Genomic DNA, 12,686 nt, shown 5'->3' on the forward strand with positions numbered 1-12,686 from the left:
GCCCAACCACGTGAAGGGTGGAAGAGAGCCAGAGGCGGTCAAACAATGACTTGTCATTGAGGTATAAAAGTCATTACCAGCAAACTCAGCTGCGCTGGTCACTGTCGTCTTCCTGGATGCGGACCCCGAGACGGGCCACAGTGATGGTTGGAGACATTGTCAGACATGGCCCAGTCACGCTCTCAACGGCGCTCGTACATCCAAGCTATTGCATTCAACGCATAGCTTTCTTCCCGATTCCTTCACTTGAGAGTCCACTGACAGTGCTGTATTTACCCACGAATCTATCAGCTACCGCATCCAATGCGCAGCTACCTACCCCACCTCCCCAAATTATCGGTGAACGAAACTGTGGGAGCTACAACCACTGTACGACAAGTACGCGGTTCTTACAGCTGACAATGATGATGATACATTCTGATTTATATATGACAACAAACGAGTTCCAAATCAATGCATCCCTACTGCACCAAATCGAGGCTGCTTATACAGTCGGACTGCTTTCGGATGTTATATTTCAGGAAAATTGGAAGTCGGACAATCTTATGCGATGATTCGAATTCCGAGAGAGCGACTTTATTGAACTTCCTCTACTGGGAACACTCATATAACAGAACATTTGATAAAAAATGAAGCGGTGTAAATGGCACAACACGCTTGATGTAACAGGCTACTCAACAACCTTACAAGTAGTGTGTTCATTAGGAAAATATACTGCCGCTTGTGAACGTTAATTCTACGGATCGCGCAAACTACAACTAATCGAAAAATTTTCGGCAGCTTTCAAGCTCCCGTGGCGCTAACTGACTATAAAGTCTTCTTAGGGTCAGTCGATCGACAGTTACGGAGTCGATATCAGAGCTGCCCTTCAAACAATCATCCCTCTCAAGCGTGAACAACTCCACTTCTTGAAATATATTTGCCCGGAAACGTGACGTGAGAGTTCATAGAAAGTTTGTAGGCCAGATCGGAACTCCTAGTATTCTCAGTGCGACCATACTCTTCAAAACCTTCTCCCATTTGCACAGGACTCGGTTTTGAAATGATGCTCTATTAGGAGAACCAGCTCCAAACGTAACGGGACTATATAACTGCTAATCGAATGACCGTTTCTCGTTGAGACAGATTTCATTGGTTGTTCTTCACATGCCCTTGACAGTGATCAATAGATCAGCTGATTTGCGCGTTCATTGACTTCTCTGGTTTAGCTAAGCGTATTAGGCTATCAAGCGGCTATCCAGTCCAGACTCAGGTTCACGGTAAAAATAAGGGACTGTGGTCCACAACAGGGTCAACAGATCCCCCGTCCATAATGGTCCGCTTCAACTGCATGTGCTGTACCAGGCCACCTCATACCTTAGTTGGTACGAAATTTTTGACATCACAACACGTTATCTAAACGTAACACATTATTCATGGGTTTGCTGGAAACTCTTCAGAAGGTCGCAACCAGTTCCGTCCTTCTTGGGGCTCATCAGTTGTACGTAGTGCCAGAGTTTCCGTCAAGTGAGGGGTTTGTCGAACCTTGTCCAGTGTGGGTTCAAGTAGAACATAAGGTTGAAGGGAACTCGGGGACTGCGTCTATACGATGAGCCCCAAGAAGGGTGGAACCAATCGTGGGCTGTGGAAGAGTTTTAAGCAAACCCATGAGTAGTGTGCTACGTCCAATCCATTTCGCGCAATGCCTGGTGCACCCATTCAATCTCAAGTTTACGAAAGTTCATTTGTTTTATCAAATTGCTTGGCAGAATTTCGGCCACTTGAGCCTAGTTACCACGCCCAGCGAAAAGTAGTGACATCGAAAACTACTGATCAATTGTCTAGCAAAATTGTTTGGGTGTGGACCGGAGAAGAGAACAGATCGAACTTTTGACAGCATATCCGGCTCCTGCCGTTCGACAATATGGTCTGGTGCAGAGGTGAAACACCGGAACAAACGTTCTCAAACTGAAACCCATCGTAGGCACCTGCAAAAAGGATTGTGTCGAGCTGCTGCAAATGTTACGACTTTGAGAAATGAGTATTTGTTACTTGATTTTGGAGCCCAAGTGGTCTAGAAACACGTCTCGTTTTAGCGTCCCTGGCTAGATAGAATCCAATCGAAGGTGGCAGCGCAGCGAAATTTGTGCGAAGTCTCAGAGTCCTTTGGTGACGGACGTTTGGTCCAATAACATGAAAAATGCATGCAAGAACTATTCCCCCGTGAGGAGTGTTCCAAATTCATTACCAGTGTGAAGCTCAAGCGTAGGCAAGCCAGCCTTTAGGCTGAGTGAACAGATCAACAGCCACCTGGTCATACACCAACAGTACCAAAAATTTTTGCAACAGAATCTCGAGAAAGCCTGTGTAGCAGATGATGCGGAAGAATATCATCAGTATGCTGTTGACCACTACGACAAACTCCACCGGGCCTTCCACCTTCATCATATCTCATCGGGCATTTTGAGCTCAAAATCATTCGGTTCTGGCGCAAAAGTGACTAAAAGTGGCCGAAATCGACAACTGGATTGCGAACAGTTTGCACTGCGGAGCTCCCCTCTCAGTGCTTGCAGATAACTGCTGTGTTGTGATTGGTCATTTGGACCCATTCGTGCTGTCTACCAATGAATCAATTTGCAGTCCTAGTAAGCGATCATTCGTCCTCTAGAAGATCACTTGCACTGTGTTCTCATTGGTAGATTTCGGGCTGCAGGTTATTGATTCGGCTATCCAACAGCCAGTCATCAGTAGTCATGTTTATTTGGAATATCACAAAGCCTGTCGGTTCATATCATTTTTATGTTTTCGAGCGGAATGGTTTCAAACTGCAGTACAACTGTGCAACGATTTCCCAGACAAAAATAACAACATATAGAGGAGTAAAGGATTAGTGCCACGGTTCCATCAGATTTTCCATCGATATAAAAATGGTTGCTGGTGGGCGCTACGAGAAATTTGTGGATTTTCACAATTCAGTAAAACATGATCGCCTCTCATTTGGGATTGGTGCTTGAAGGATCTAGGATCTTGCTAAAAGTGTCCCAAGAAAAATGTTTTTGATAGGCTAAAGAACAGATGAAGCGGCAAACTTAGTTTGGACCGCTACACTCGAACGCGTCATCCAAGGTATATTGAGTTCCATGGAAACTGTCTGATTGAGAGAAATATCAAAGAAGGGGATTTTGTACAGATGAAAATCTTGGAAGTTTGCAGGAGCGGAGTATAAGGGAGATCAACTATTGCTCAAAGATCGTCTTTTACCCGAAGGTCGATAGAATATCGGATGGAAGATTTGTTAAAGCAATCCAACAGGAAAGTTGTCGCCTTCCGGTACAAGTGCTCACTGTTGCTAGCTCGTTGTACGGAGTGATTGTCATCCGGGTATATCTAAAGCGAAGAAACCACAGAGGGTGTTAAGATGGGGGCGTAAGATATACTCACTCCGGGAAATGTGCTCATGCTTAAGACGAAACATACTTATCTTTCGTGAATCAGCTGATCAAATTCAGTCTCGTTACTGGAAGTTAGCATTCACAGTATCGAACCCCTGCGATGACTCAAGCATGACAGTATCTTTATACTGTGCTACTCCGAAAAACTCCTGGTTTATAAATCAGAAACTTCAGTGTGTTAGACGGATAAATAGCCCATCCCAAACCGGACGGATCCCATCTGAAGTCTACGGAGCGACCCGATTGTCCACCGTGACTCGCACCACAGATATGCACGGTAAGCTTACTGCAGCTTAACATTGAGATCTCTCAGTTGTAGGCTAATTTAGGGCAGGCTAAAACAATACACACATTGGAGTAATCACAGATGTGGTTGCTGAACCACAACTCTGTTGGCATCCAGCAAAAGGACCATGTGGCCCATGGCATTTTTCATCAAACTACTACCATCTAAAAGTAAGCTGCGCGCAGGCAGGAGTGAGATACCCCATGAAACGTTCCCCGTCGCCAGCCACCGAAATTGTAGGGATCACCAAACATGGTTGCGTAAAAGCCAAATAAAAGCCACAGCTGTTCAATTAGACAGTATAAGCTGATCAAAAAGCTGGAAAGTATTTCTAATTGGCCTCCAATGCCAAAATTCTGATGCAACAGAGTTATTTATTTAGAAAATCTTAACAACTGCAGGGGCTAAAACGGGCTCGCTAAAACTGTAGTCTTTTCCTGCGGACAATGGTGAGGCTTTCGCTACAGGAGATTTTAGCTATGGAAAAATACAACGTTCGCGCCCACTCACCATCACATCGACATCGGCGTTTGCGTTAATAAGAGCCGTGGCGAGTGAAGCGGTGTTGATCATTAGGACATTGTCTGAAACAGATTTGCAATGAACACTGGTTAGATAATTGCCGCGACAAAAGTTCTATTATGAGTTCAGTTATGAGTTGAGCAGGTTTTGAATGCATCTGAATGCACCACACGTATTCAGTCGAGTTCTCCGAGAACTATTCAGACACGTCAAATCAACGCGGCTCACCGAGTTACGAACTTTAATTCCGAATGCAGTTCAGCAACGCATGCAGTGAGTATTGCTCAGCAGTACCTAAACCATGCTTTATAATGTATCCCACAAAAAGAACTGTAAAATTTGTTATTACCAGAGTTCGCAAGATAGATACTGCAGGTGACCCGACCCCAGGAGTCGATCTCACTTTGTCACGATAAAATCTCTGTTTTTACCTGTAAACAAAGAGTCTTCCTGGACGTTGTTTTGAATCCGTAATTGGTTGTTCGGTTGGTACTTTAGTAGATTCCGTGTTTATGTCTGGATTACTGACTAAAGCAAATGGAGCTTGTTGAATGGATGACCTTGGCCAGTGCTGACCTTCAACTGTGAAATATTGATGTGATTGACCATCACGCATTGAACCAGATTCAGAGACGGTTTAAGCACTTTAGTTACTGTGTTTAAGGTTCCTCAGCGCCTCAGTCCATAAACGCAGGTGTTTTACAACCCAGTAAACTTTAGGTATCAAGAGACGTACACGAGGGATTCAGCTGAATTGATTCGAGTCCCATAACAAAAACATTGGTGTGCAAATGAGAGTATTTTGGAAATTCAATCCAGTTTGAGCTCAACCAGAATATAAGCTTGATAGAAACGAGTGGAATGAACCAAACTGATGAGTCCCAGCAAGGGCAAAACCGATCATGGGTTGTCAAAGGGTTTTCAGCAACATTATGAGTGGTGTATTAGCTGTAGAAGAATTAAAATTAACTGGGTACTGGAACCCAAAGATTCAACGACTTTCTGGCCCATCTATTCATAAGCTAGGGCCTTTCGTAACCGCTGTGAGAGGGGGGTTTTAAACAACACAAGATGTACCAGGAATACTGTTGTCTTTCAATTGGCTCAAGTGGTTAGAGTGCGGATTTGCTGATCGGAAGGTTCTCATCGACCTCTTCTCGACTTCCGCTGTCTAATCTTGAGCAACCTGGAAGTATCCCAGCCCTGATGCTTCCCTCTAGTGGTATGGAAGTTAGGCACCAAAAGGGTGCAACAGCTGAACGATGAAGTATTGTAACTACTGGTTATTAACTCTGACGGACTCGACAGCCTTCATCATACACCTGTGCTAGCCTAACAATTGCTCTCAGGGAACCACAGAGGCAGTTGAACATCAAGCAGATTTTGAAAGCAATAAAGGCTAAAAATTCATTCATACGATTTAAAAATGGAACTGAATGCGGAGAGTTCATTCAACTCCATCGTTTTCCATAAAGTTATCCGCTGGGAACGGCGCGTCTACTGTGATAAGGAAAAACTCACCGTCTGCCGTGCCGTGCATGAGAAGAACGCTTTTGGACCGAAAGTTCCTCGCATTTCTGGCTACCTGAGTTTGCTGGTCCAAGAAAACAAGCATAAATCAATATGAAAACAACAAGAATGGATGTTTAGAGGATTTTAACTAGTGCTGGATGACAGCGGGTGTTTGAGTAGACAAGATAAAAGACCAGATGTAACGAGCTGTCTTTCCTCGTTGCAACAAATAAAAATAGAAAAAGCACTTTTAAATAAATCAAACTTCCCTGTCTGCAAATGATTTCTGGCTCGTCGCTGCTAGACAATTTGGAGTCTAACTGGCAGAACTAGTCTTTTCCCGCCTAACGATCTTCGCTCATCCTCAACACTCAAAAGGTTGAGACACTACTCGATTTCGTAATATTCGGGGACTATTTATCCAGATCGAACTTGGGTGAATAATCTGGCCTTTAGCTGTTACCTAGACAGATACACACATACAGTCGTCTCTGAGATAATTCAACCACTAGAGCAGTGAACATTGTCTTTTCGAGAAATACACTCGTTTGCAAATCACTTTGATTTTCACGAGAGACTCAACTGAAACTCTCGTCCATATTATTCTACAACTGAATGTGCTGCACACACGCCGTCTCATGTTTCCGTTGGCACGATAATCGAGATATTGCAGTATATTTTCATAAAGGAAACTGCTCACAAGGTTGCTGAAGACCTTCATCAGCCCACGACCGGTTTCGCCCTTCTTGGGGCTCATCAGGTAGGCGCAGTCCCCGAGTTTCCGTCAACCTTACGTTCTACTTGGACCCAAACTGGACTGTTTTTGAGAAATACACTCATTTGCAAACCGATTTGGTTATCACGAGAGACTCAACTAAATCTCTTGTTTATGATATTCTACACCTGAATGATGAGCCCCAAGAAGGGAAAAACCGTTTGTGGGCTGTCGAAGAGTTTTCAGCAACCTTGTGAGTAGTTTCCTTTATGAAAGCATTGTGTTTTCTTCGAGAGGGATTCCGTAACAAGCTGATATCATTTTGTTGAGAACATGAAGGCATGTGATTTGAAGAACTCACCAGATATGCATCAGGATTGTCATTGATTCGACCCAAGTGTCGTTCAGTGTAGACAGTATCTTTAGTAGGGGTGGAGACAATAGAATCCTATCAATTTGTTACTGGGAATAAGGTGAAAACACAGACTTTGACCAGTAGACCCTTGTAACTTTTTTTAAAAAAATGTTTGGAAACCTACTGAGCACTCAACAAATCTAACATCAAATGTTCGTGCTTTTATTGGACTAAAGCGTTACAAATTAGCTCAGAGGAAGAGTAGTATACTAAGGTAAGTGCAATTTTCATCTGAATACTATACAGTCAGACGGCAAGTCAATATGCGACCACGTGATGTGGTGTTTGTGATTGGGGCATCCATAGTCTCTTTAAGAGGAAGTTAACCACATTGCCGTTCAGCCCAACGGTTGAATGTTCAACTGATGGCCGCAAGGTTGTGGGTTAGAGACTCTCTGAGTGAGATGCGCACTGTTGATGATTCTGGACCGCCTCCCGGCAAACAGAACCAAGGACTGTGTCTACAAAATCAAGCGTAACGACTGCACTAAGGTCTGTGTAGGACAGAAGGCCAGGGTGCTACACGTCAGAGTCGGGGAACATAGTAGAGAAATAAACAGGCTGCCGAGAAACGTAGATGAATATCAAGCGTTACTGGAAGACTCGGCCATTGCGGAACACGCACTGGACACGGGACACAAAATAGATTTTAAAAACGCTGAGGTTTTGAGGCCTTGGGTCACTCGAGCTAACACGTGTTGGTGTGCGATTATCAGAGGGAAGAGTAGTAATCGTATGGATTCCACTTGACCTCCTCCCTCCAACTAAATTGTTATAACATTCACATGCCCACGAAGATCAAGGAAAATTTACCAGTGGCACCCGAGGTGAATCATCCGGTGAAGCTCCCGGAAGAGAAATATTAAGGAACAAAAAGGGATCAGAACTAATTTGAAACCCCTCCAATCCACATTAGCCGATAAGAGCCGTTAATTGACACTCAACACTGATCTGGTGTGATAATCTGAAGAGGACTGACTTACTGATTGGTTCCCGTCTGCCTTATAACCTGGCCAATTTGGTGACCTGCTCACTTGGCCTGATGAAGCCTTTGTGTCAAAAGCGAAACGTTTCCCAAATAAAAACTACCGATTGTTTACCAAGCTCTTCTGAAAAGTGTTTTGAAGTGCTTCTAGGCTTTGCAGCACAGATTGGATTCACTGACAACATGAAATCTCTATTGAACATCTCAGCATATTGCTTTTACCTCGTTCCCCGGTAAACACACCGATCTACTGCGGGGAAACTTTAGTAAACCGGTAGGCAAACAAAAATATCATGTCCGCATTGTTTGCTTCCTTATACTCCGGCAAATAAACTAGAGATTTTCTGAAGGATTCACATGCTTCAGAAGCTCAAAGGACGAACCTTAGCTTTAATATAGCTTCATGCATATAATCGTGTTTTTTTCGATAAAAGTATTACCTACTAACACGGAGGTTCAGTTTTCTAACGACACTCGATATCTCTGATTATTTGGCAACTTGTACCGGTTCTAACACCCATGTTTTGTCCAATCAGATTCCGGTAAAGACAACCAATAAAACAGCGCCTTGAAGGTCATGAAAAAATAGGAGGGAAGGCTTTCAATAGAAGGGAAAATTGTGAATTTCAAAACTCACCATAATATTTGAAGTCGGTCACTGGGGCCACAGCAACACCACATCGGGTGAGATTGTTTTCCGGATGACCCAATAAATGAGCAACGGTAAATCCACCGTAGGACTGCGACAGAATGAGTAGAGTTAAAATCGATACAATTCAAATCATCCACATTGCATTTGTCTAGACTTTTTTCACTGGTAAAAATGGTTGCCTATCCAACTACCCCTAATCAAAATCACACACAGCTTGTAGACCTTTAGAGTTACAGGACATTCGCCTACCAGCTCCTGTGAACTTGCTGAGAAAATCCCATGACAAATCTCGTTATCACGTTTTTAGTTCGCAATCCTGAATCCGACATGGGAGTCCATTGGTTCTGAACTCCACTCATTGCACTGGTCAGTGATCCGTTTATGAGGACAGACACAGTTTTAACCTTGCAACCCTGGACGTAACTCGGTAAACTGACAGAATTGGTAAACTCATGAATGCTTGCGACTACGACTGGTGATCACTGCAGCCAACAACAAAACTAGGATGAACAAACATGTCAAACTAATCAGGTGTTGATCTAGCTAGCCTTATAATGGGATGGCCCAATGGTTAAGGCGCGAACCTACTGACCAGAAGGTAGGTGGTTCGAACCCAACCGCAGCATCTTGACTTCCCTTGCTGAGGCTTGGGCAAACTGACACTATCTCAGCCCTTGTGCTTTCTTCGGGTACCATAGAAGATTGGCACCAAAAGCGTGTCACAGCTGAACCGTCAGTCTTCATACGCTTCACTGGATATGCTCACTCTACTTTGAACAAGCAATCGTAGCAGCTCACAAACTAGTGTCCACGAGGGTCATATGGGGTCGTCATAAAGGCCTTCAGACGCGCTATCATCCCCTGCCGATGTGATTGTGAAAGCCAGTTGCAAAAATGGAAACATCATGAGTTTGTTAACGTTATTGTGATAATGTAAACGGTGAGATCGCTCCTTTAAAAAATTGCAACCAAAGTGGATGATGACGAGAAGTAGTCAACAAAAAATATGAGGATGGGGACGAAAACTGTTTTAAATCGGAGAGGAGAGTAATCAGTTTGAGAAAAATCTGTTCCACTGATCTGTCTAAACTTGTCCCACCCAAGTATTTTTAGCAAGACAATGGATACATTAATCAAACGGTCATTAAATCATGATCCAACGTGATGTTACTAGACAGAACAAGGACTTGGCGTGCGAACTATGTGGTCAAAAACTACACCGAAGCTTTGCTTCCTATGTCCACCATACTCCGACAGTTGATTTTTTGGAAGAGTGTCCAACAGGAAGAAAAGTTTGTTGAACAACAAAGCTTCTGTTCTTAACAACTTACATGCTTATTAAGGCGGTTGCTTTCTTAAGTAAGCTGACCATCTGTGTTTTTGATGTAAGCTACCTTCCAAAAGACAAGCTGAATCTGTTGCCAGAGGCCCTACAACCGCTTTTGAAGTTGGTCGATGACTCATCAAGGAAACTACTCACAAGGTTGCTGAAAACGCTTCGACTGCCCGCGACCAGTTTGGCCCTTCTTGGGGCTCATCAAGTAGGCGCAGTCCCCGAATTTCCGTCAACCTTATGTTCTACTTGAACCCAAATTGGACCGTTTTCGAGAACTACACTCGAAGAGTTCTCAGCAACCTTGTGAGTAGTTTCCTTTAAGAAAATATACTGCGATATCTCGAATATCGTGCCAGCTGAAACATGAGGCAGCCTTTGTGCGGCACATTCAGTTGTAGAATATCATAAACGAGAGATTCAGTTGAGTCACTCGTGAAAACCAAATAGATTTTAAGACTAGTGTATTGTTCCAGAAATCTTCGGAATCTGACCTCAATTTTCAAAACACACTGATTCTCTAATTTAAGTTCGATTCATAGAAACAGCGCCTACATGTCGAGGTGGTAGAAAAGCTGCTTTTGGTTTCCTAAACTATCAGTAAAGACATGTGACTAAAATGGAAATCTCCAGTTCATCATAAGACTGAAAATGTACGTGTAGTACGAGGGACCTAGTCCCCCACACTGTAACTTAAAACTACGACCACAGGAGTACACTTTGAGACGCTGGACCAATCAATATTAGATGACTCTGATTGCCAGAGGCGAGATCTAAGTCGAACGAGTTCTTCTGTTGGTCGCAGATGATTTAAGTGAACTACGGTGGACATTTCCACAGATCGATCAAGTTTGTTTTGGTTCGAGAGCGTTAACTTGGTAAACCGCACTTTGTGGGTTTTTTAAGCGTACATCTAAAATAAGTACACGTTTATTCAAGGGTTTCGTTACACCGCCTACACCAGATGTTTGTTAGTTTTTCAATGGGAAATAGAATGCGACCTTCCGTATTTCGTCAAATCCTCTCTTTTGGTTACGAAATACCTCGTGAATAGACCTAACGTTGTTCTGCTTTTCTGTCATTGTTACATTACGGTAGAGTTATCATTCCTAACGAATCGAATTTCTTGAACGATCCAGGCATCTTCAATGTTATTTACAAAACAAAATAACTGAAGAGTGTTTTTTGGCAAAAATTTGTCTTATTGTTCATCTTTGGTGACAGTCTATTGGCCTTCAACGGTAAACACCGAATGGTAATGAGATATGCTTGAATCGGAGTTCGTCACGTGATAAGTTACTTGAATCGACTGGTCAATGTTGGACTATTTCTCGCCGCTGAAGTCGACCTTGATACATGCGATAGAAATCAGTGCCCAGTATTCGTTCAATCTCTCTACTGACATGGTACGCCCAAATGCTGAGCTGTGAATACTGCTCACACAGTAAGGAGTATTTTGAAATTTCCCTTCCGTCCCCTACCCAGATCAGGCTGTATATGGCCGCCTCGTTACCCTCCGTGAGTTTTAATAAGCTGAGTTTTTGATCCTCCTATTCATTCAACAGTCTACGCACTTCATCGGAGGCCAACGTTCGTTAAGAATGTACGACCAGTAAAAATTTAAAGGAAAAAATGATCGATTTGAAAAAAGTGCTACTTCTAACCAGTAAGTGAGTGGTGCTCACAACGCCATGCGGATAATCACCGAATGATCGATTATACTCACCCAGCCATAAGCGCCAATCTGTGAAGTGTTCACATACGAATGATGCTTGATAAATGCCCTAACGCGGGAAGAAGACAAATCACATAATTAGCTCACGTTTAACACTAGGAAAATGTTTCCTATTGATATGGCAGGAAAAAAATTTCAGCGAGAATGAAACCCATTTCATCGGAGGCCCACGTTCGTTAAGAATGTACGACCAGTAAAAATTTAAAGGAAAAAATGATCGATTTGAAAAAAGTGCTACTTCTAACCAGTAAGTGAGTGGTGCTCACAACGCCATGCGGATAATCACCGAATGATCGATTATACTCACCCAGCCATAAGCGCCAATCTGTGAAGTGTTCACATACGAATGCTGCTTGATAAATGCCCTAACGCGGGAAGAAGACAAATCACATAATTAGCTCACGTTTAACACTAGGAAAATGTTCCTATTGATATGGCAGGAAATAAATTTCAGCGAGAAAAGCCTGAAACCCATGGAAAAGCCATGTTCCGAGAGTATTCTGGAGAGAAACACGTCTAAAACGGTTTCAGACGATCCTGGCGATCCTGGTAGGTTAGTCAGATAACGTCCGCAAAGACAGTGGTAAACCGTGAGATGCTACACGAGTCGGAACATAGTTTCTCAGTCACGATTCTGGCTGGTCCTATCTTGACAACAGCTAAGAGTAAACGCTTCAAAAACAATGAAGAGCCGGGCCATGAGATTCTATGATTTTTCGGTTGATAAGTGTTTCAGAGAGAGAACTAGTTCACAAGACAAGTGAGACTTTCGAACAAGGAATCGTCATTCGAGTAACCAGTCGATACATGGTTTCCGTAACTGAAGGATGAGCGGCGCCATATCCTGTTCAAGTGTAAGGTAACCACGCTGTTGTTCAGCCTTGCGGGTTCGAAACTTTCCGGGTTTCGTGGCAAGGCTACTTCTTATGATTTCCGACAAGGATGAAACAGTTGTACAATGTTTGTTGGCTCTTCGCCGAGGACTAGCAGGATGAGAGCTCAGTTAAAAACCTAACTGCCAGCTCCGATGCAACCTGCTCAGGACGAGAGTTAGAAGCGTTCGGCATGGTCATGGTGGCCAGACGATCTTATGTCGTGGC

At 43.4% G+C, this 12,686-nt stretch overlaps 1 protein-coding gene across 1 annotated transcript in view; it reads right to left on the reverse strand.

Moving 5' to 3' along the window:
• Positions 1-1,413: 1,413 nt before the first annotated feature.
• Positions 1,414-12,686, reverse strand: part of T265_05304 (hypothetical protein) — a gene marked incomplete at both ends in the record, with an annotated part of 58,454 nt that continues 47,181 nt past the window's right edge. The window contains 7 exons of the mRNA XM_009170287.1: positions 1,414-1,581; positions 3,241-3,366; positions 4,228-4,301; positions 5,761-5,833; positions 6,828-6,886; positions 8,504-8,606; positions 11,894-11,951. Coding sequence (XP_009168551.1) covers positions 1,414-1,581; positions 3,241-3,366; positions 4,228-4,301; positions 5,761-5,833; positions 6,828-6,886; positions 8,504-8,606; positions 11,894-11,951 — 661 coding nt within the window. The remainder of the gene's footprint in view (positions 1,582-3,240; positions 3,367-4,227; positions 4,302-5,760; positions 5,834-6,827; positions 6,887-8,503; positions 8,607-11,893; positions 11,952-12,686) is intronic.

The sequence above is a fragment of the Opisthorchis viverrini genome (assembly GCF_000715545.1).
Source record: "Opisthorchis viverrini unplaced genomic scaffold opera_v5_98, whole genome shotgun sequence".
Lineage (NCBI taxonomy): Eukaryota > Metazoa > Platyhelminthes > Trematoda > Opisthorchiida > Opisthorchiidae > Opisthorchis > Opisthorchis viverrini.